General features: G+C 49.2%; 1 protein-coding gene across 1 annotated transcript in view; it reads right to left on the reverse strand.

Annotated features, from left to right (window-relative positions):
- Positions 1 to 258: 258 nt before the first annotated feature.
- LOC135811702 (integrator complex subunit 4-like) overlaps positions 259 to 25229 on the reverse strand; it is a 37932-nt gene continuing 12961 nt past the window's right edge. The window contains exons 8-26 of the mRNA XM_065324940.1: positions 20127 to 20174; positions 19635 to 19706; positions 19034 to 19138; positions 17252 to 17336; positions 16409 to 16526; positions 15520 to 15607; positions 14797 to 14939; positions 14286 to 14401; positions 13699 to 13832; positions 12941 to 13010; positions 12266 to 12356; positions 11788 to 11881; positions 11387 to 11440; positions 10686 to 10813; positions 5226 to 5270; positions 4335 to 4455; positions 3053 to 3229; positions 2181 to 2421; positions 259 to 1506 (exon numbers count right to left, since the gene is read on the reverse strand). Of these exons, the coding sequence (XP_065181012.1) occupies positions 1157 to 1506; positions 2181 to 2421; positions 3053 to 3229; positions 4335 to 4455; positions 5226 to 5270; positions 10686 to 10813; positions 11387 to 11440; positions 11788 to 11881; positions 12266 to 12356; positions 12941 to 13010; positions 13699 to 13832; positions 14286 to 14401; positions 14797 to 14939; positions 15520 to 15607; positions 16409 to 16526; positions 17252 to 17336; positions 19034 to 19138; positions 19635 to 19706; positions 20127 to 20174 (2280 nt within the window). The 3' untranslated portion in view covers positions 259 to 1156. The remainder of the gene's footprint in view (positions 1507 to 2180; positions 2422 to 3052; positions 3230 to 4334; positions 4456 to 5225; positions 5271 to 10685; positions 10814 to 11386; positions 11441 to 11787; positions 11882 to 12265; positions 12357 to 12940; positions 13011 to 13698; positions 13833 to 14285; positions 14402 to 14796; positions 14940 to 15519; positions 15608 to 16408; positions 16527 to 17251; positions 17337 to 19033; positions 19139 to 19634; positions 19707 to 20126; positions 20175 to 25229) is intronic.

Genomic DNA, 25229 nt, shown 5'->3' on the forward strand with positions numbered 1-25229 from the left:
TGTACCGAAATTTTCGGTGCGTTTTCTTATCGGTAAAAATTGTCGGCCCCGAAGTTAAAATATAAAACACCACCGAAAATGTCTGCTTTTGCAGTACTCTGGATAGTGTGTAGGGCTCCCTGCTGATGTCATGCAGAAAATATGCCAATCACTCTTGGCTATGATTGTACTCTCGCCGGCATTAACACTGTACAACGCCTAGCATAGCGGATATCTTAAATTTTTTAAGTACTTCTTATCAAGGTCAAAAGATGCAAACTAGTTGAAACTACATAGTCACCAAGTGATACTCTCAACACATTCTACCAACACCTGGTTCGGTAGAGGCTGCAGAGCAGGGCATTGCAGCAGGTTCTCGGTCCAGCTACAGAACGCTCCTACCGCGAGCTACCTCTCGCGGTAAACTAAAGAGAAGTGCATTACCGGTACTGGTATATCGAAATAAGACTGTTGTACGACTCCCTGGTGTGTACTTCCACGAGAGAGAGAGAGAGAGAGAGAGAGAGAGAGAGAGAGAGAGAGAGAGAGAGAGAGAGAGACTTGTATTCGGAATGCGACGCTAAGTCGATCACTTCAAGTAAGCTAGGCGTAGCACAGCAGAAGCAGCGGGTGCTATGCATGTACGGAAGAGCAATCAGAGCATTTTTCCCAGTGGCCTTCCTGCCGCTGCCATAGCTCTCACACAGCAGCCGCCAGTCGGGACGCCACGATCCAGTGAACCGTAAGAAGACAACAAAAAGTAATGAAAAAGAGAGTGTACTGGAATTGAAAATAGGGCACAGCACCAAAATAATAGACATTAAAAATTAACCTTGCAAAGACAAGACAAGCAAACACACAAAGCCAAAGATGAGAAAAATATGCACACAATCGCAAGCACACACACACACACACACACACACACACACACACACACACACACACACACACGTACGTACGTACGTACACACACACGCACACAAACACACAGGTTTTCAGCGGCTGACATCGCCAATTGGTTGGCCGAGACTACACACCACCGGTCACGTCGACACTCCAACACACACACACACACACACACACACACACACACACACACACACACACACACACACACACACACACACTGCTGTGCTCCCGCGTGCACACAACACAGTTCATGTGTAAGTGGGGCATGTCAGTGCGTGGATACGTAGATGCGCTCCTTAGGGTGTATGGCGTAGCGTACTGTATTGCCAAGCGGCAGTAGACTGTGCGTTAGAATGGCCAGCTCATGCTGCGACAAGAGCAGATCTGACGATGACGACGTTGTTGACGATGATGATGCTGCGAGTGCCACATCACCGGCTGGAAAGCCTGGTGTGAGTGGTGGCAAGTTTGAAGAGCCAGAAGAGGACGCGGAGCGCTGCTGCTCTGCTGCTGCCGATGCTGCTGCTGTCCTATTCCCGTTGCCGGTAGCGAGAAGCGGCATTTCGTCTTGATCCGCTACGAACGAGAGAACGGCCATGACTTCAACGTGACTGCTCTCTGCAAGAAAGAGAGAACGCAGAGACAGCCATAAATGCTACTCTAGCTCAGACGACACCATACAGGCAAGATGCACAGGCCGGTAAACATACGAAAGGTGAAGGAATACACCGTCCAGGACAGACTTCAGCAGTCATTTCAGGAGGGCCACTAGGGGGGGGGGGGGGGGGGGGGGGGGCTGTGTGAGCTGCATGGTGTGCTCTACGTTGACGACATGGAACATTTTTAATTTTTTTACGGTAATAAAAAGGATCAACCGTGCCCTCATTCTGTACAAACATCAAGGTAAAGGTGGTGGGTAAGGTTCCAAGAACGTTTTCTCGTGATTGTCATCAGTTGGAATAACATCACATTGTTGATACGAAGGAAAAAGAGCAGAGCATTATAAATAGAAAGTGTAACATTTGAGCTACAAGAAATAGCGTGAAAATAAAACCAAGTTGGTGCTGAGGAGATTAAAAGGTTCCTGGAACCTTACCCACCACCTTTGCCTGGATGTGTGAATAGAATGAGTGCGCAGTTGATCCTTTTTATTGCCAAAACTAAATTGTTCTCTCCACATGGGTTATTTTTATTTTTATTTATTGATTTATTCATATCTTATGGGGCAGTCCCCACAGACTCAAGGTCTTCCTACGGGGCACCCTACATTTGCAGCAGCAACAACAACTTACCGGACCAGACATGATGGCTGATTACAGGCTCCATGGCTAGATGTTGACGCTGCTCTGCACCAGCAGAATGCCCACGAGCAGATACTACTGTCGTTGCAGCAGATGCAGCCGTGGACGATGCACTGGAAGCGGCACTGCAGGAAGGAGAACGTGACGTCGTGCCGCTTCCACCTCCGGTTACAGAGACCACGTGCACTGATGAAGCGTGCATGAGGCGGCGTGTTTGATCCGGGAACATCACCTGAAACAACACACAAATACATACACGCACTCACACACACACACACACACACACACACACACACACACACACACACACGCACGCACGCGCGTACACACACGCACACACAAGCGCAAATACACACTCACACACACACACACACACACACACACACACACACACACACGCACGCACACACAAGCGCAAATACACACACACACACACACACACACACACACACACACACACACACACATCAGGTTATCAGTAGCTGACAGATTTGATTTTTTGTTTAGGGCTTTAAATACACGGTTATACTGGAAAAACGGTTATCCGACCGCTAGAATTCAACGGTTACGAAACCGTCGTGTTTGACGCAGAAATGTTACTACACCTAAATTACATGATACACAGTATCAGTAAAACCTGTCACGGCGACCACTCGGATAAGGCGACCACTCGGATAAGGTGACCACTCGGATAAGGCGACCACCTGTCCAAGAAGACCACTGAAACCAGGACCAAGGGATGCTATTTCCAGTCAAATGACTGGATAAGGAGATCACCTGGTAACAGAGACCACATTTTGAACGTCCCTTGAGCGGTCGTCTTACACAGGTTTCAGTGTATCAGTAGTACTGGCATGTCATACCTGCAGGACTACTCTGCGTACATCGTCCACGTTTGTCAGCGTTGCGTCAACACTGATCGACGTGGCCAGGCTGGTCGAGAACTGGTAGATGTGACCTGGGTTGGACGGCTGGCGAATGCTACCCGATGCCTTGCGCAGCAGAGAGCTGTCCGGCAACACCATCACAGGCTGCCAGGCCTGAACAGACAACCAGAGCAGATAATCAAAACAACAATACATGATATGCAATACACAATAGCGAGAGTTCCCAGATTGCCCAGAGTGCTCAACACCACAAGGATGGAGCATTAGCACAAAGGCAGAAGAGAGAACAGAGACAAGCGGCTAGGTCATAGCAGTGGATGAAACGCAGCGTTACAACAGGACAGCAGGACTGTACATGGTAAACAACGAGTTTGGTGGTGGCAACAGATTTGTTGTTACCAGCAAATTCGAAGCTTACGCATTCAATACAACTGTTCGTACCATCCCTCCTAGCTCACAGCGCACTCCAAGAGTTGACACTCCGAGTGTTTCTTGATAAAGGTCCGCTGGCGTTGCAGTGTAACGAGTACTCTCCGTACAACATGGATAATAGTCCCTGTGACGTTGACGAGTCCGCCCAGGCTGGTGTGGGTAACACCACTAGCAGCAGCCTCAGTGGCAATGGCAGCGGCGGGTGCATCAGTAACAGTTTTGTAGCCCCGGATAGTGCTTCACTCAACAGATCAGCGGAGGTCAGTGCTGTCAGCATAAAGCTACTTTCTGGCCTACGGACCCTAACCTCTGGTTTGCCCAGGTAGAGGCCCAGTTTGCCACTAGCTGCATATCTGCTGAGCTTACAAAGTTTTTAAGATTATGTCATATCATCACTATCGCAAGAGTATGCTCATGAGGTTCGCGACATTTTGTTGAGGCCGCCAACCGTCGAGCCATACACGCACCTCGGGGCTCAGTTAATAGCTCGCCTGAGTGCCAGTGCACAGAAGAGGTCAAGCTTTGGGATGACCTTCGATCCGAAGTTGTCTTTGGCGGAGCACCTGCGTGCTGTCTCTCTACGAGGAAAACAGCGCCCGGGTCTCCTGTGGCGAGCTGCGCCCTTCCTCTCCAAAGAAGGTCGACTAATAGTCTACAAGGGATTTGCAAGGCCCGTCATGGAGTATGGTCCGCTCGTTCGGATGAGAGCTGCTCCCACATCCCCTTCAATGGGTCACATGACATGATCACTTTCTGCACAAATATAGTCACATGACAAAGCTGTGAAAGCAGTGGATAAGAGGTCATGGTGCTGCAAGTACCGTACCTGTGTAGCGTCCAGGAGGCAGTGGACGACAGCAGATATCTTGCCACGCTCCAGCTCATGACTCTGCATGAGTAGATGCTGCAGACAAGTGCCGGCCTGCAAGTTGAATGTCTGACAGCGCCTGTACAACACCGTACATGTATTCACACACACACACATACATACAGACAGGCACGCACACGCACGCACACACACACACACACACACACACACGCGCGCGCATGCACGCACGCACGCATACAGACAGGCACGCACGCACGCACGCAAACACACACACACACACACACACACACACACAAGAGGACACAACCGCACATCATTACGTCAAGCTTTATCGCCTTTACGCGCGGGGAGTTACTAAAAACGCCTAACAAACGTAAGCTGACAAGTTATCCAATGTTCGCTGCCTCTACCCTGTAAAAGGGCACAACCAGATACAGTGGAACCTCTCAAGGCGACCAATCGGATAAGGCGACAACCTGTCCTAGAAGACCACTGAAACCAGCACCAAGGAATGCTTTTTCCAGTCAAATGACCCTGGATAAGGAGACCACCTGGTAACAGAGACCAGGTTTTGAAGGTCCCTTGAGCGGTCGTCTTAGACAGGTTTCACCGTACAGTGCTGGTCAACGCAGTCTTATCAAGTCAGTCATTGCCATGCCGGGCACGCTGCAGGCCCAAACCTCTACACACTGGCCTGCTGTGCACTGCCACGGGAACGCACACTTGTCTCAAGCGATCGGATTTCATTGAGCAGCACCATAGACCAGGAAGACAAAGCACACCAAACATCACACACTCTAGTTTGCAGCTAGATAGAGCGAGCGATGTTTGGCAAGTGTTGACCGCCATTTCACAGACTGTGCGAGGAGTCTTCAAAACACTACTCACTTGTCCAATCTGTTGATCCGCTTCAGCAGCAGTTTGACATCATCTCTGTAAGCACAAACACACAAACAAAAGAATGGAGTCATTGATGGTAGAAGGACACGATGAATTCTGAATCCAAACAAGACATGAGTACACACGTTCACACCCTCACCCATGCATGCATGTAACATACCCCCCCCCCCCCCCACACACACACACAGACACACAGATACACGCACGCACACACAATCGATGAACAGATTGCAGCTCTTATCATGTCAGCAACGGCATTGTATTGAAAGAGATCACAAGCAGTGTTGACACAGTATTCTTCAACATTCATGCAACAACGACACACATACAATGGCGCTTCAAAGTTCTAAAAAATCATCCATACTTTAAAAAAATGCGCGCGTGTGTGTGTGTGTGTGTGTGCGTGTGTGCGTGTGTGTGCGCGTGCGGGTATCTGTGCGTGCATCTGTGGTAGTCCCACTGAACTATGGCTGATAGTTGCATGACTCTGGTTGTAATGTATGTTTTGTCTCTGTCATTGATGCGCTTTCAGTAATCTGCTGATACTAGTATGCTAGAAGCATCCTAGATCTACCTGCACTGTGTTCCTTCTGTACGCATTCGCCACATACTTGGCATGCCCTATCCCTAGCGCTGGGTAGTACCATGCAGTCTACCAGCGACGTAGGTCGCACGTGATACTTGTTGTAGTGGTTGTACATATTGACGGATCCTGGCGCAAGGTCGAGGAGATCGAGAGAGAGAGAGAGCCCGAGAATGGCGGCCAGATCCATAGTGTCCTAATTTATTATCCCGAACCGTTTTCCTTGTATTTATTCTTATTGCATGTATTGATTAATCCCATTGTTGGATTGAACCGTGTTGGCTGGTGTGAACTGAGTGACGAGTTGACTGAAACATTGGCGCAGTGAACAGGATTCTTTTCTTAGTAAGTCACTCGTTGAAGTTTGTAGTTTCCACCACGCACGTGGGAAATGGCAGAAAAAGTAAAAGTCGGCGTCCGCCTTGACCTGGACCACGAGCTGGGAAACGATCATTTCCTTACTTGGCGTAGTCAGTTGGAGATTGGCTTTGCACTCCACGAAGTGAAGGATCAGGCGAAGCAGTATTTGGCAGCAGCTGCCAATTTAGGCGAGTCAGCAAGTCACTACTTATGGCAGAGCTACCCGACAGTGCCAACTACTGCAACTAATCCCTACAACGATCTTATCAAATTGTTCCAAGAATATTTCGGCTCGAAACAGAGCGCAGCGTCCCGTTTGGCGGAATTGTTTGCAGTCGAGCAACGTCCTGGGGAGACTGTACAGGCCTTTCGGCTGCGGGTGCAAAAAGACATGAGGGTTTGCAACCTGACCAGCACTCGTACTGCCGAGGAACTACTGGGAGTTGTGGGAGTCCACCTGTTTGCACGGGGGCTCAACTCTGCCAGTGCCCGAAAGAGTGTCTTGGAGCACGATGCGCAGGACTTGAGCTCCGCCGCAGCCAAGGCGCAGGCAGTGGTATTAGCTGAAGAGGGTGCCAAAGAAGCACCAGTGCCAGAGGTCAGCTATGCAGCTACGCATCAACCTGGACATGCACCATTGCCAGCATCAGGCTGTGGGTATTGTGGAGAGACGCACGCTCCAGGCAAGCCGAACTGCCCAGCAGCGCGTATGTTCTGTGCCCAGTGTGGGCGTAAGGGACATTTTGCATCGGTGTGCCGTGCCGGATCTGGTCGAGTGGACCGCAGTGCCCAGACCCAGTCGCAGAGCACGTCATCCAGGCAACACAACCGATCAGCACCAGCCGTTTCGTCACTCCGAACTGGTGCAGCATCACCAGCCGTACAGTCCGCCCAGCCACCAGAGGCCTATGAAACATTCGGGGTACAGGCAGGGAAGACCGGTTTCACTCTACCTCTGAGGCAGGTAACATTGGACTGCCGACACACCTTGTCGCTAAGAGTGAACTCTGCCAGCATGGTTTCCATCATCCCTAAGTCATTACTCCCATCGGGGTACGTCCTGTTACCGCCGCCATGCCCACTCCAGCCAGTGGGGACGCAACGCATAACAGCTGTGGGCGTGTTTGAGGGTAACCTGAGGTATCAGGGCCGCGAAACGACTGAGACTATCTTTGTAGTCGATGACGCACAATGCACTGTGCCAGCATTACTAGGAGAGCAGGCCTCCATCCGTTTAGGTCTTCTGGCATTGCCGATTTCAGCAGTTGAAATCCCAGCCTGTGCCGAGGGCCTAGCGTCACTCCCTGCTATGCGCGGCCCGATTACAATCGCTCTCGATCCGGATCACCCTCCGTCACAACAGTCATCTCGACGGGTAGCACCGGCACTGTTCACCTCGCTACGCCAACAACTAGATGCATGGCTAGAACAAGGAGTGGTCGAGATGGTGGAGGAAGTAACGGCTCAGGACTTTGTTTCGCCACTGGTAGCCACACCGAAACCCGACAAAACCATGCGCTGGTGCGTAGATTTACGACAAGTCAACGCAGCGGTAGGGCGACCGGGTGTGCAACTCCCAACAGCTGATGAGCTTCTATCTCAACTGTCAGGCGCACAGATGTTCTCGAAGCTTGACCTGAAGTCCGGGTATTCTCAGCTCGAGATCTCACCTGAATGTCGCCATGCCTTCGTGGTCGCCTCACCCTTGGGGTACTTCCGTTTCTGTCGTCTACCGTTCGGCGTGTCCAGCGGCCCTGAATTATTTCAACGTAAGATGGAGCAAATTCTGGCAGGATGTGAAGGGGTAGTCATCTACCTAGACGACATTCTGATTTATGCTCCATCATTGGAAGAGCATGATCGACGCAAGGCAGCAGTCCTGACGGCTCTCAAGGAGTACAATGTCACCCTGAATGACAAGAAGTGCGTCTTCCAGGTCTCAGAGCTGGAGTTTCTGGGACATCACGTCTCGGCGAAGGGCATTTCGCCAGGTCCATCGAAGGTTGAGTCACTCAGTCAGATGTCGGATCCCACCAATGTGGCCGAACTCCGAGCATTTCTGGGCTTAGCAACCTACGTGGCAAAGTTTATTCCTAACATTGCCTCGGTTGTCGCTCCGATGACAGCACTATTGTCTGGCGAGTGGAATTGGACATCGGCTTGCCACACCGCAGCTGAGAAGATACGCAGTCTGATTACTAGTGCACCTATTCTGGCGCTATTTGACCCAACGCTGCCGACCCGCATCGAAGTTGACGCGTCTGGCCATGGCCTTGGAGCAGTACTCCTACAGCAGTCGCAAACAGATGGTCAAGAGTGGCGACCTGTCTATTACGCAGGCAGAAAGTTGTCAGATGCAGAGTCACGCTATGCAACCATCGGGCGAGAGGCACTGGCGGTCGCGTGGGGCTCTAATCGTTTCCGCAGCTTCATCACCGGCATGCCTGTGACCATTATCACTGACCACAAGCCACTGGTTCACGTATTTATGCCGTCGTACAAGCTAGCCTCAGCTAGTCTCCGAGTACAGCGCCTGGTGTTGAAAGTGCAAGACTTGACCCTAACCGTGCAATATCGCCCCGGCAAGTTGAATCACATTGCTGACGCATTGTCCAGGCTGCCGGCTGAGGATGCTGACCCGAGTTTCCTTCTCGTCCATGCTGTCACCGTGGCAGACGGTGTTTCAGCACATCGCCAGTTGATTGCCAGAGAAACAGCGCGTGACTCCACTCTGTGCTCAGTGCGAGATGCGCTGCGATCGGGTAAATGGCCGTCGGCGACAGAGCTCGCACCGTACCAAGCCCTTAGTCCGGAACTCAGCGTGTGGCCCTTTCCGAACTCGTCGGAATTTCTCATTCTGAGAGGGGAAAGAGTGGTGATTCCAGCATCGGCAGCTCAACACGTACTGAACCTGGCTCACGAGGGACACCTTGGTCGAGACAGGACACTGGCTCAACTCAAGGAGACTGTGTGGTGGCCCGGTTGGAACACGGCAACTCGACATTTCCTAGCCAGCTGTACACCATGTGCGACAGAAGCAGCTATACGACCAGTACCGCTGAAACCACGCGACCTACCTCCACATGCCTGGCACACCGTCGCTATTGATGTGTTTTATTACCAGCAAAGCGCCTTCTTCAGCCTTCTGGACTTGTACAGTCGGTATCCAGCAGTTGTCCGCTTACCAGCTGAGAAGACCAGGGACATCATCAAGGCGCTGGAGCAGATCTTCACGCTGTTCGGCATGCCACGGCACGTCATCTCCGACAACGGTGCACAGTTCTGCAGCGACGAGTTCCGCAACCAGCTTGAATCGTGGGGCATCAGCCACGAACGCACTGTGCCTTACACACCACGTCAGAACCCTGTTGAGCGTCTCCACCGGACATTGAAGCAACATATGCGGAAATCCGGCATGCCACGAGCAGACGACGCCCTTCGTGTGGCGCTCAAAGCTGTTCGATCAGCTATCAACACCACTACCGGCAAACCGCCGGGAGATCTCCTACTACGAGGAGGTTATCGTACTCCACTCAGGCAGCTTCAGCCAGTAGATAACATGGCTACTGCCGAAGATGATGACGAGATAGACGAGGAAGTGCGTGAACGCGATGCTCAGCACAAGGCAGCATCCAAGGTGACTTTCAACGCAGCTCACCAAGCAAAACCCCGCACTTTGGTGCCTGGACAAGCAGTGTTTGTCAAGCAACCCTCTGGCTCAACTGACAAAGCTACCATCGTCACAGCAACACCACATGATGCAGTCATTACGACCGAAGAGGGAGTGACTTTCCGCCGTCATCTTGACCGTCTGCAAGTGGATCCGACGGAGGTAGTAGCAACAGCTACTCCGCTAGATTCCACAGTTCCATCAGCTCCCGGCAGTCCAACGGCCGCAACACCTAGTACTGTTCCGCCAGCTGCTGGCCGTCCGCAGCGTACGACTCGAAAGCCAAGTCGTTATCAGTAGACCGCTGGTCTTTTCTAAGAAGGGAGGAAATGTGGTAGTCCCACTGAACTATGGCTGATAGTTGCATGACTCTGGTTGTAATGTATGTTTTGTCTCTGTCATTGATGCGCTTTCAGTAATCTGCTGATACTAGTATGCTAGAAGCATCCTAGATCTACCTGCACTGTGTTCCTTCTGTACGCATTCGCCACATACTTGGCATGCCCTATCCCTAGCGCTGGGTAGTACCATGCAGTCTACCAGCGACGTAGGTCGCACGTGATACTTGTTGTAGTGGTTGTACATATTGACGGATCCTGGCGCAAGGTCGAGGAGATCGAGAGAGAGAGAGAGAGCCCGAGAATGGCGGCCAGATCCATAGTGTCCTAATTTATTATCCCGAACCGTTTTCCTTGTATTTATTCTTATTGCATGTATTGATTAATCCCATTGTTGGATTGAACCGTGTTGGCTGGTGTGAACTGAGTGACGAGTCGACTGAAACAGCATCAGTGATAGAGGACACAGTAGATAGTAGGACATGTACAGTACATACCTTGCCAGAGCAGTACTATGTAATAGCTGCAGGGCATGGGCAACCAGTCGCAGTTCAGCCACGGCCAGCTGTTCACCTGCACCCAGGCCAGCGTAAAGATGCTCAGCTTGGTACGACAGACACAGTACCTGACAACAACAACAACAACAACAACAACAACAACAACAACAACAACAACAACAACAACAACAACAGCCATAGCAGCAACAGCAGCAGTTGGGTTATTCAGAGGATCGTGACGTCATCCAAATTCATACGTATTCCATAAAAGCCAGGGGAATGGGTACAACTATAGGAAGGTGTTATCAGTATCACACACATCAAAGGGGCCATAAAATGATCCTGAACGTTTTTCACCCTGAGGATGGGCCATGCCCAAAAATTTGGTGAATTCTATTATTTATTTATTTTGATGTGACGTATGCAGCGAAGAGACCGTATTTGGAAAGTTCGAGTTGAAGTACCGTAATTAAAAACGATTCTTATTCCAAAAAAACCACCCGGGTTTTATTATAATTGATAACACCCCATTTCGGGACAAAGAACGTACCCGTCCCACGGGCTTTATCAGTGATAGCACCCATTTCAGGACAGATAATGCACCTGTCCCAGAGCTGGCTTTATAGATATTGATGTTAGTGAATGATTCTGCGCATGCACGCAACGCAATGAGGTGAGATTTCAGTAGGACAAATGCATACCTTGGCAGCTTGGTTACTGTTCCATGCCACTGTCGTTCTCTTGTCGTGTATCGCCTGTACAGGACACCGACGACAACAGTCATTATTGTAGTATGAGCATGAGATAGTGCCGCACACATGGACAAACGCATGTGTTACGTTAAAGGCCATACACAATCACACTGGAGTTTGTCTGACTTGCTCACCGCCAGAAACTGGTTATATGGGTCTCCCCGGAAGAAAGGATAGATAAAAAAGGAACCTTTGAGAGATACCTCAACAGCTATTGAAGTGCTCAAAGCATGTGCATGCACACGTATACCACACACACACACGGGCATGCGCGCGCGCGCGCACACACACACACACACACACACACACACACACACACGCACAAAAACAACAAAACTCTTCGAACTCACGTTCTCCAGAAGAGAGCAGGCTTGCAAATAGAGACACGACCAGGAGGCCAGAGTGGAGGTGGGTGAATTGATCTCACTCAATCTTTGCATGTCACTGTAATTACACACAACAAGAATGTAGATTGTGCAGCAACTACTGAACTAGTCAGGTAAAAAACAGGCTAGAGTCTTGGATGAAGGAAGCAAACGAACACACGAAGCACAGAAGCCATAGTAGTTTCAACTAGGTCTTTCTGTCCTAGCATTACTTTTCACGTCGAATACAGTGGTGATTATAGCAGCCGCAAGGAAGTCCTTCCAACCGGCACTTTGGCGGTCAGACAACACAGGCAAGAACACTACCGGCCCAAGAAGGAAGTCATACACAAGCACAGCCAACTCCGTCAAGTCGACCACTATGATATAGTGGCCGGGAAGAACTTGACTTTGTTACTCCCTACGTCTCCGTGTGACGTTAGACAACAAAACGCGGACTTACGCAAGCGTCAACTTGATGAACTGCAGACGACTGGCACCGGCCTTCTGCGCCAGAGCCCGACGTACAGACTGCTCAATGAACGCGCTACCCTCTGCGAACAACACCACAGCGGAAACAACAACGACGACGACGATGACAACAACAACAACAACAACAACAACAACAACAACAACAACAACAACAACAACAACAACAACAACAACAACAACAACAACAACAACAACAACAACATGAAGGATAATAGAACTTGTCACGAGAACACATTCTGGAAGCTATTATAAGATTTTGTTGTTGTTGTTGTTGTTGTTATGAGTTCACAATCGATTTTATTCATAGCTATTTTGCAGACTTTGTCTCCTCGTCGGCTATTTAAACACATGAAGGATGGAGGGACTCAGTGTGCGCACGTGGACACCAAACACAAGCAACAAGCCTTCCCGTGTCTGCATGGCATGTAAAACTACAGCTGCAGACCAAAATAGGTTCAGTAAAACTATGCAAAGACAGCATAGAGACCCGCAGCAGACCTTTTGTGTGTGAACGACTCCATTACACGGGCTAGTGCACACACGAACGGACCGCACTGACCACGAAGCTAGTGCCTGGTAGAATGGAGGCACCAAACGTAACACCTAACACACCCCGCACAGACAACAAGATAACTACGCAACCTACCAACGGCTTCTTCCCGCTTCACTCTGGACTGAGAGTCGGCCTTGGGAACAACCAGTCTGCTACCAGAGAACTGAATGCCAGCACAAGAAAAAAAGCAAACAAAAACCTGTAGAGTACTGTCGGCAGCATGCTTCCAACAAACCATACAACACTATACAGTCAGACCTCGCACAACCGCACACATCCGTTTTCAACAAAAAATACCTGGATAGGCGAGGGAACCGGATAATCGAACATAAATACTGTATGTATGCATGGCATATGCTGTAAATCGGTAACCAACGATTTTCTTCCGGATGGCGAGGGATCCGGATAAAAGAGGACCGGATAAGAGTAAGCGAGGTCTGACTGCACTGACTGCAGTCAATTCATCCACACGCAGTCCCTAGCTGTTCCGCCGTACAACCAGACGGCATATGGCAATACCCTCCAAAAATCACCCTGGCTCTGAACGTGTGAGGCGCTGGGAATACGGACGTCCACGGGCTCAACATGCACTCAGTGTAGGCGTGCATGTTGAGCGTATGACTGTGACGGCCTGTGACTACTGCATATTGTACCGCACATACAGTGAAGCTTGTCAAGGAGACCACTCCAATACGGTGACCACCTGAAGACCGGGGCCACATTTGAAAGGTCATCTTAGATAGATTTCTCGGTTACAATAATTACACATAAGTAAAACGCCAGTCGCAATAAGTCGTGTAGTTTGTCACCAGGACTGAGTGCGTAGAGAATGCCAGTGCATGCTAGCTTACCTCTAACTGAGGCACCAGGTCGGGTAGCGATGACTTGAGGAACGCATAATGGCCAGCCATGAAGGTCGGGAACGAGGCCTTCATCGTCGGACAGTGAGGCAGGGCGTTGAATATCAGAATCAGGTGGGCAAGATCTTGGGTACGTCAGTCACATAGTCAAGGGCATACGTAGTTGAGCACTATTACTACATGTAATGCAATATTAGGGGCAAAAAAGCACCTCTGGGAAACCCTGCTAGCTGCAGGTACATGCAAGCAGGGAATTCTGGCAGGACAATCCACGCAGATCCACATCCACGCACATGCATGCACACACTCGTGAACACCCGTGTACCTACCCTCACACACCTACCCCCCCCCCCCCCCCACAGATATACGGACACGCAGAGAGTCGACTGTTTTCACTTCTGAGGACACTAATACAAAACGAAAAAGACATTGTACCAGCTGCTGCTGCTCCTTCCCCCTCCCCCCCCCCCCCCCCCCCCTCCCAAGAAAAAGCCCCAAATTGTTACAAGCATTGGAGATGTGTATGCATGTACACAACACAACACAGTCAGATCTGCAGAGCACATCGTGGGGGATACATGACGTCTGTTCGATATCCGGCTCCGGCGTGGCAAACATCAAGTCCGTTCCCAGCAGCGATGGAGTGATTGCCATGACGAGGTTACTATGACGATCACCAAGCTCCGCCATGCATCTGATCAGCAGGGAGAAAACCGGATAAAATTAATTAAGTCGTGGGCTAAGCCCTAACAGCCACACCTCAAATTGCACTGCTTTCTACACTTTGTGTAGAAATGTAGTGCAGAAAGCAGTGCAATTTGAGGTGTAGCTGTTAGCCTAGCACGTAATTGGTTATTAATGAAGCTGCAAGAAGCATCCTAACTCAACACGGGTAAATCAGTTGAATAAAATGACGTTGAGATGGCGCTCAAAGAATATGAAGGCGCCAAACAAGGTCTAGAAATGGTGTTGGAAACGCCGCATATGGGGATATCCGCGGAAGATAACTCAACCGGCTATTGAAGCGCTCAATGCATGCACATGCACACATGCGCGCACAGGCACACGCACACACACACGCGCGCTCACTTGTAAATGGATGTCTTGTCTGTTGGGTATCGCGTCAGGTTGGTCTGTAGTGATTTGAGACATGACTGTAGCATGCTGCATGACGACAGCTGCACCACCGTCAGCAGATCACGCACAGCATTCCGAGCCACTGGACTAGAATCCTACACACCGATTAGACAACAACAGAACAAGCAATAAGAAAAGCGACAGCAAGAAAAGTCAGACATGAACAGGCCACAAAATAGAGTGACAAGAATAGTGACGGCAACGGGTTTCTTTCTCTTCCCGTACAAGTTATCCACACATTCTCACAACACTCTAAAGTGAAAGGTTTCTACAAGTTGGATGAGTGATTATTCAACTGAACACAGAGAAAGTCTTTAGATTGCAAGCACTTTTCCTTGTGCAACTTCCTCAAATGGATGAACTTGGCTCCTCAGCAGCAAGCACTCTCGAAGTAAGGACGGGACACACACACAAATTGCAAAGTTTGCCTTGCTACAAAGTTATGCGTGTGTTTATGTGTGTGTGTGTGGGGGGGGGGGGGCTGTTGCTTCCGGTAACATCAGCCAGTGTAAAACCTTTTGACTGGCTTTCCCATCCACCCTGCACCTGAGAACTATACCCAATGTGTATGGGCATATGCAGAGGAACAGTGCATTTCTCCCCTGTCCGGACTTGTACATGTCCCCATAATTTATGTTTCTCAGAAAGGACTCTGCAGTACTCTATTGAACTTACAGACAAGCCGGAGAGAAAGGTGTCGAGCTGGTCATCACGCAGCTCCAAATGAGTCATGATCTGCTGCAGGCATGCCATTGCCGCTAGCCTGTGTGGGCACCATCAACGCACGCACACACGCGCACGGACACACGCATGCACACACGGACGTACACACACACGGACACACACACACACGTACACACAACGCAACGCATGTAGAAGGTGCACACACAGCAACATGACTAATCGACAAAAGGGTGTGCGAGTTGTACACGCTGAAGTGTTCACAGGAGAAAGGGGATAAAGAGCTCTACTCCGAATATATTTCCAAACACCCATACCAGTAAGTACACACACATGCACGTGCACATCCACTAACAGTGTCAGTGACATCTGAACATATGCTTGAGCACTGCACCGTGAATTGCATGGTGGCCATGGCCATGCAAACTCAGCTGGGCTGCACTGCTGCAGAGTGTGCCCGGGGGGCTGCTTGGCTCACAGTATGCAAAGTGCGCATTTCATTAGCCAGCATTGAATATCATCTCTCCAACACCTTTACAGCCAGCCACGGCCTACAGTCCGTGGTTGTGAAGGTGTTGGAGAGGTGCTTGATTGGCTGCAGTGGAGCCTCCGAGCACTGAAGAAAGCATTGACATACTGCAGTGTCTCGTATTAAAGCCCGTCTCATATACAAGCCTGTTCTGAATACAAGCCTGATGTTCAAGATACACACTGTCTGGGCACATAAGCCTGGTTTTAGTGTTGACACACATAGACATACCTGGTTTGAATGGAAGCCTGATGTGAATAGAAGCCTAGCCCTGACATCGGCTTCTGCAGGAATACGCCCGGCTTTAATACGCGACATTACGGTATGCACACAACTAAAGGGAGAAGAACTCACCGAACCGCTTGAATTTCATCGTTGAGCATGTCGACAATGTAGTCCACACAAAGGGCAGCAAACTTGGGACATTGCACAGCTAAGCTGGTCATCGACTCGACAGATGCCTTGCGCACCTCTGCAACAACAAGAGAGAAACACGCCCAGACAGAAATACCGACTTGGGTCAGGCAACAAGAATCAACAGGAATCTAAAGCATGGACACAGAGAAACCCCTGTGCTGATGGTGGTGATACAGAGGTGGCTTGATGGGATCATTCCTTCAGCGCATATCAGAGTGCTGCGGAACACTTTCTCCATCGAGTCCAGTGCCCATGCTTTCATGCCGGACAATACACCCATTGTGCACTGCCAAACACGGAAGGTATGAGTAATGCATGCGAGTACGCTGGGATCAGCAATGCACTGTTCAACACCCTGCACACAACCATGCCCGGGTGGTGGTGTGGGGTGCTGGTGGTACAAATTACAAATTACGTCATTGCGCAAAGGGCTTATAGACTGGGTACACTATGATGAAGTGCCTACAAACCTGCAGGACCAAATCGGTATTGCACTGCTTTAGGATTTGCAGTGTATTGAACTTACGGCAAAAGTCTCCCGAAAGCACCCATTTCGTTAGTATCGTTACTGAGATGATCAAATGCATATGGCTCAGCCTGCAGCTCGTAGCCGTACTGATGAGGCCTTTATGGCCGAAACAGCTTGCTGTCTAGAGCATTGGGTGCATATGGCTACATGCATTTTCATCCTTGAGATGCCCGTGATCGGCATCTATCCGCCTTTGGAAAATCAGTAAAAAATGATTAAAAAAATTGATAACTGTGCAGCAGCATACTCACCTAGGAACTCATCCTCCAGTCCGTGGACAAACGCTCCGCATGCCCCGTTGCTGATCAGCTGCACATTCGTAGGATCAAAGTCTTTCTGCAACAGTACAGGAACAGGGTAGAGAAAAAAAACAAGCACATCGACTCAGGTGATCGGTGCCCGGACGGATATCTTACTTCTCTGAAGTTTCGGAACGGTGAGAGCACTTTCGTTATAAATATCTTCGTTCTTCTCCCCAGTTTCCCCGCAGAAAATATTATTAACTTTACAGCTGCACATTCGGACTTCCGGCTTGAATGCGCCTCTTGTCCCTGGGTGCACTTTTCGAGTGTGAATTTCGTAATGCATGAATGACATAACACCTGTTAGACCTCGCATAACCGCACACATCCGTTTTCCATAAAAATATCCGGATTGGCGAGGGAAGCGGATAATCAAACACACATACTCTATGTATGCATGCCATATGCTGTGAATCGGCAACAAACGATTTTCGTCCGGATGGCGAGGGATCCGGATAAAAGAGGACTGGATAAGTGAGGTCTGACTATACTACTACTGCAGTATGGACTGTCTGGGCTGGTGATCTCGCTTTTTGGCAGCATTAAATTTCAGCCTGTACGGCTCCTGCCCGTATGCACTGTCATACGGCGTGGTGAAAATACAATTTTGAGCCACAAATACTGTAAACCGCTCCAATGTTTTCGTCATTAAATTCTTGCGATCTCTCAGACCCAGCGAGCATACGATGGCAAATATTCGCGGAGCACCGTGGCCACACATGTATATACACCCACTGTTGAAGTTTGATTTCACGATGGTTACTAGTTGCGTTAGCAAACACTAATACATCGCAAACATTGGGCAGTTTACGTACTGGACACGACAGGTCTGAAGCCTGTCTTGATCTTCCGTTTAGGGACCCGGTACCACATGCACTGGAGACCTGTGGATCTGGCTGCAGTGGTGTCGCAAGAGTGTGTATCACCATGGAAACTGCGAGTAGCGGAACTGCCACCATGGCGGAAAGTTCAAATCCGCTACTCCAATTTGTTTGGAGCGGGTACTCTTCTGCGGAAGTTCCGCTCCTGCGACACTCCGACACAGTGAGCGATTTGTGTTGTTGGATTTCACTTTCGATCATGAAGTGAACACTTGAGTCAGAGCAGCTACTGCTGCAGTTGTATGTTGAAGTCAAGACTCGTTTTGACAAACGAATGAAGAGAGATCCGGAGCGGTATAGTTGGATAGCCGAAAAGCTGAAGGAGTCTGACGTGGAAGCCACCCGGTAACAGGTGAAGGACAAGGTCGCAGCGATAAAAAAAAGGGTAACAAGAAGATAAAGGAGTTTGTCCTCCCCTTCACAGATAAAAAGGACTGGAGCTGCAACAGATGGAGACGAAGACTTTGACGAGATCAACTGGGAAGATGTCTCAGAAAAGCCAAATGGCCCCTGCTACGCATTTACGTTGAAATGTTCCGGGATCATCCAACCCTGGGTCTGCAGTTCGACAACGACACTGTGGATTCTGATAGCGCTGACAGTGATGCTGCTGAGGCGTGCTCTGCCGTCCCAATAGACCTGCAACCAGCGTTGGCCAGAATTTCTCTCCTGGAATAGAGCCTTTCAGATGCGCCATGGGAGAATGCAACGCACGCATTCGAGCTTGTATCTGCTGCTTCCGTTCCTCGCAGGGCTGGCTCTAGTCCGCGGCCCCATGTACCCATCCGGGTGCAAGATACCGTATCCCCAGTAATTACATACAGCCAGACAAGGATACAGCAGTGTTTACCTTGGGTATGTTTCCATCGTTCCACTTGCGGCCGGACTCCCACTCGGATATGGTCATATTGGACCGGTACCTCTCCTTCAGTTTATCATGCTCGGAGGACTTTGCCTGCAGGCAAACACAGTACACAGATAGAGTACACGCAGTGTGACACGCTATGACATTTTATGGAATTATCATCCTCCTCCCCCCTCCCCCCCCCCCCCCCATAATTTGGCCATGCTACAACATACCACTGGGGTGAAAGGTGAGTATTGAAGTATGTTCTCAGTGTCTTGTAATGTTCTTGGGGGGTTGTATGACATGGATTTCCGAGATGACATACAACGCTTGCAACGATTCCTTAGGACACGAGTGCAGACAAGACGTTGAATCAGAATGATCCCTTGAGCAATAAGTAATACAACTCCAGCAAATTAGGAACAAGAAACTAAAGATACAGAGCGGTGACATACATATTATAGATACCATGGATGAGAAGAACAAATAACAAACACAGCAAGACTCACAAGACAAAGTGAAGCAGCAGCAATTGTAACAGCACCAGTAACAGCAGCAGCGGACGTAGCAGTGGTGGTAATGTCAGTACTGGCTCCGGTCTTACCCGTAAGTGCGACATAAGCTTCTTGTCCAGAGTTTGCTGTAGGAATTCAAAGCTGACGTTGTGTAGAGAGCCCTGCCACAAAAAAAACACATACACACACACGCACACACAGACTCACACGCACACACAGACACACAGACACACACACAGACACACACACACACACATGTTGTTCCAAAGTATCTGAAGCAACCATATCATCGCTAGACGACAAAGGACAATGGTAATTAGAGAGTTCGTCATGCTGTTCCTAATAAAAGTCTGACGGTCCAACAGTTTCTTATTCCAATTCCATAAAGAAAAAAGTTCCCAATCAAATAGCATCACCAAAGGGCTCTAGTAATATTTAGGACCCCCCCCCCCCCCCCCCCCCCACACACGCACACACACGCACACACACGCACACACACACACACACACACACACACAAGCACACACATACACACACACACAAGCACACGCACACACACACGCACACACACACACACTTACTAGTAGGGCGGCCGCTTTGCTTCGCACCGGCATGGCCAAGTCATTCATCTACAAACAAACATACAACAGAGAGACAAGGTATAGTAAGTATTTGTAGTAAGGTAGCTTGACACATGACTAGCTTCGCTCTATAATCTTGTTCTGAAATGAATTGCATGTGTGGAATTATTTTGATCTCTTTGATCGAACTGTCGATTTATTTGAACTGCATTTTTCTATATATTTTCCTTTTTTGCATGCATGCACGCACACGAAAGAAAAACGGAAATCGGAAGCAGATGTTTTATCTGCTTGCGGGATGGTCACAGCGCCCGCCAATGCAAAGACCCATAGTCTTGCTTCCATCGCAAGAGAAAAACACACCATCGCAGCATTTGTCCCACACTGTTTTCAAACACGACGGACAACCCATCAAGACAATCAGACAGAGCAAAGAGCCCAGGGCAAAACACAACGGCAGCACTTAGTGTTAATGCAGAGGAATTTATTCCCGTAGCTATGCAGGAGACGTTACTTCTATTCAGTAACGTCTGGCGCTAGCCAGGGTCCACACAGCTTTAATTTGGTGTTTGTTTGTTTGTTTGTTTGTTTGTTTGTTTGTGTCACGCCTGGCGCTATCCCGTATCTGTCCCGTACCGTATCGCACAGCTGGCCATTTACTGTCTCTTTCTTTGTTATCTTTTCTTTTCTTTTCCTTCTTCTTTTTCTTTTTTCTCCTTTACGTTTACTTTATACCAGGCGTGGGCCACCCCCTGTACATAGGTGCCATCATTTTTCTTTGTTTCTTTTTGGTCATTTCAAGAAAAAAAAGAAAAAAAAGTTTAACATAATTTGCTGGCTCCCGTATCTGTCCCGTACCGTACCGTACCATCAAACACAGCTGGCTACAAACAGCTGGCCACAATATTATGTACATGTATACGATTCCTTGTGTGTTGCAACTGTGCTTGAAGGGGACGGTTGCACTTTTTGTAGCTCCATTTTATCTGAGTTTTCAGTCGTTCCTCTTACTAGTCTTGCCAAGGGGGTGGCTCTGGGTCCACCAGAGTTGCCCCTGGCGTATTTCTGAATTTGCTGGGGCGAGGGTTCCGCGACGCGGTCGCCAAGGCAGTGTCTTTTCAGTCACGACCGTTGTCGTCCTCGTCTCTCCATTCGCGGTGGTGTAGCTGACCCCCGAATGGTTTCAAACTGCGAAGCTCGGAGGAGTACAGTGGTGGCAGAGGCATGAGCTGTGAGTGGAGACGGTTGCTGGATATGGATGGTGATGCAGGGAGAAGAGTTACGCTGCCTGACGCCGCGTGGGAAATTGTTTGAACCTGCAATTTCAGTTCGAGCGCGGTGGACTTCTAGACGATGTGTCCTCATGGCTGTTTTTCAACGCTTGGCCTATCGCTGATATCCCTGCGTGGGATGTTCTTCCAGTGGAGTCCAGGTGGGACTTCGGGTGCCCACACTCCATCACCTGGTTGATTGTTTCGGAACTGCAAAAATAATTATTGTTTCCTATTTTGTGCGCATCTCTTGTCATCTCTCTTTTCTATACGTCGCACACCAGATGTACTACTATCGCCGTCTTTCTCTTGCTTTCTCTCCCTGCTTGCTGTTTTTTTGTTTCTGTTGCCACTGTCCCTCATCATACCCATGCTTGGGTGGTGGGCGGCGTGACCCGTTAGGGTAGCTGCCAATACAGTACGACTCCCTGATGTATAGAGAGACTTTCTGGAAAGAAATAGGGAGACGAGGAGGAAATGAAATTAGAATGGATGTTAGTTGCCGAATAGGTGATAGGATGCGTCAGCAAAAACATACTTTGGAAGAGAGATCCCGTCGTCTCCAAAATAGGCGTGAACGGGCGAGTCAGCGCCGGTCACAGGAAACGTCGGCATAGTGATCCCGTCGACTCCAGAACGCGCGTGCTCGGCAGAGTCAGCGCCTTCCCAGGAAACATTTCCATCAGTTCCCACAACATGCACGATGAGCTAAGTAACAAAGCATAGCGTAGGGCCCTGAGCTTCCAAGCTCTCTCGTTCCTGCCAGCAGTGCTATGCTCTCCGCAGGAGAAAATGTAATAATGCAGTGTGGTACGACAGTGATTGCGAATCGCCATGGCAACGAATCACAGAATGCAAGATTAATGTTCGACACAGGGTGCAGTCGTTCTTTCATTACCAAGAAACTGGCAAAAGAACTCAATCTGAAATCCACGGGTCGGGAAACGTTGTCCCTGGCGGGGTTTGGTGACAGTAAGCGCAAATCGCAACAGCTCAATGTGGTTGAAATTCAAGTACAGTTTTTGGACGGGTCCTCACAAACCCTCACGATCAATGTTGTGCAAACCATCTCCTGTCCGGTCAGAAAATACCCGATCGACCCTGAGAAATACCCAATGCTAAATCGGGTACATTTGGCAGACTCGCTCAGTCAGCATGCAGAAGATGTAACCATTGATTTACTGGTCGGCAATGACTACTACTTTGACGTAATGGGCAATGAGCACATTCGCCTCGGCGATGGTTTAATGCTCCTAGACTCTAAAATTGGTTTTATCCCCTCGGGGAGAATCCTGATGGAAAGCCAAGATCATGAAGCGCCCGTAATGTTGGTTTCGGCCATACGGTTACCCGAAACGAGAATGCCAAAATTTACCATCGAAAATTTCTGGAAAACTGAATCAATTGGCATTGAAGATCCCCTTGAGGATAAATCTCAAGATGAGCAAGCAATGGAGATTTTCGACAACAGCGTCGACTTCAAAAATGGGCGGTATGAGGTCAAGTGGCCACGGAAGCCAGACGCTACGGAACCACCACGCAATTTCGCTCTGGCTTTCGGTCGCCTGCAGTCTCTCACGAAACGAATGGCAGGCAAGCCACAGGTCAAACTCAAATACGATGAAACAATCAGAAATCAGGAAAAGATGGGCATAATCGAAAGGGTCCCCAATGCCGGTCCAGAAGGGACTGCGCAACGGGCACATTACTTGCCACATCATTGTGTAATCAAACCGGGTAAAACCACAACGAAAGTCCGCATCGTGTACGATGCCTCCGCCAAATCCAGCAAGGAGCAAAAAAGCCTCAGTGAATGTCTGCTCAGAGGGCCGGTCCTTCTTCCAGACTTAGCTGGTCTGCTAATTCGATTCCGAATGCATGATATTGCTATTGTTAGCGATATCGAGAAAGCCTTTCTGCAAGTTGGCCTCGCAAAGGCAGACCGAGACACAACGCGGTTCCTGTGGTGGGATGACTTGAATGGGCTTTGCACCAAGGACAATCTTGTCACATATCGGTTTTGCAGGATCCCGTTCGGGGTAATCTCCAGCCCATTCCTGCTGAGTGCAACTATCAACACGCACTTAAAATGAACAGACAACGAGATTGCGAAGATGATTCTCGGCAACACATATGTCGATAATGTTAATGTTGGAGCTAATACAATAGATGAAGCTAAACGAAATTATGATCAAACAAAGCAAGTATTTACTCAGGCGTCCATGAACCTCCGTGAATGGGCTTCGAACAATTCCGACTTCCTCTCTCACATTCCAGAAGTTGACAAAGTTTCTGAAACGGTCATGACAGTACTTGGTATGCAGTGGTGTACACCCACCGATCAGATTTCGCTGGTCGGTCATGACGTTGAGCACATGATCGTCCGGACCAAACGCTGCAGGCCGTCTCAAAGTTCTTTGACCCAATGGGCCTGCTATCTCCAATACTGTTTGTTGCAACCGAAAATCCTGATTCAAAACCTGTGTAAATTGAAATGCGACTGGGACGACATCCTCCCAACAGAAATTCTAAATAAATGGAAAGAAGTCACAGGTGATCTAAAGCAGATCCACGAAATTCTAATTCCGAGACGGATGACAGTCGCACACTCAGGGGCAGTCACATACACCCTTCACTGTTTTTGTGATGCCTCTCACACAGCATATGCAGCGTGTGTGTACCTTGCGGTTGTCGACGAGCAGTCAGGTTGTGACTCTTGTCATCTTGTGTTCAGTAAAACCCGCCTAGCCCCCATCAAGGAATTAACAATACCGAGACTAGAATTAATGGCGGCCTTGATTGGTATTCGGTCGTTACGATTTGTACTCTCACAATTGAATTTCTCGGAACAACCCAGACTGGTGCTGTGGTCTGATTCGCAATGTGTGTTACATTGGATCAAGAAACCTGAAAAACACGGTACATTTGTGGACCGGCGCTTGAATGAAATCCGGTCTCTGTCGTCGGTTGAGTACCGGTATGTAGACACAGCTGAAAACCCCGCAGACACTCCTTCTCGCGGGGCCACTGTGGACACACTGAAAAATAACAAGAACTGGTGGCACAGGCCCCAGTGGATTAACAATGAGAAAGGTTGGCCAACGGTGTTGGTGATTCCAGCGAACACCGTGGAGTTGGAGAAGTCTGCCAACACCTTACTGGCGGCGGCGGAGGGTACTACGGAGTACCCAATGATAATGAATTTGGAAAGGTATTCGTCTTGGGGAAAACTGATACGTGTCTCAGCATATGTTTTGAGAGCCATCGAATGTATGCGTGGTAATAAAATGTAATGGGTTTCTTACATCACAAGAGCTCAAGAATGCGACAATGGTTTGGCTACGACATTTGCAACGTACAGAATTTCCAGACACGCTCAAGTTAATTCAGAAAGGAAAACGAAATGATCTAGCCAACAAACTCGGCCTGTTTCTAGTTGAAAACGAAATAATGCGGTGCAAAGGACGGTTGGAAAATGTGAAAGAGGAAAGGATGCCACGCGGCACTTGGAAAATTGGGAAAATTGACAAAATACACCGGAGCAACGACAATAATGTAAGGTCAGCAACAGTTAAATTGCCAAGCGCCAAGACGCTAAGGCCACTCAATTTGCTGTACCCGATGGAACTGAATATTAATAATAACGGAAAAAACCAATGAAAAAAACGATTCGGCAAACAACGGTTCGGCGGACGGCGGCTTGGTAACAAACGACAACGGCGCTGCAGATGATGATCAGCAGCTAATCCAGAATGACGGCGGTACAGTGCACGACGGCACAGAAGTGAAAGCAAGAGGCAAGCGGCCCAAAGGAGTATGGAACAGCTAAGAC

This window comes from Sycon ciliatum, chromosome 3 (assembly GCF_964019385.1).
Source record: "Sycon ciliatum chromosome 3, ocSycCili1.1, whole genome shotgun sequence".
NCBI classification, from domain to species: domain Eukaryota; kingdom Metazoa; phylum Porifera; class Calcarea; order Leucosolenida; family Sycettidae; genus Sycon; species Sycon ciliatum.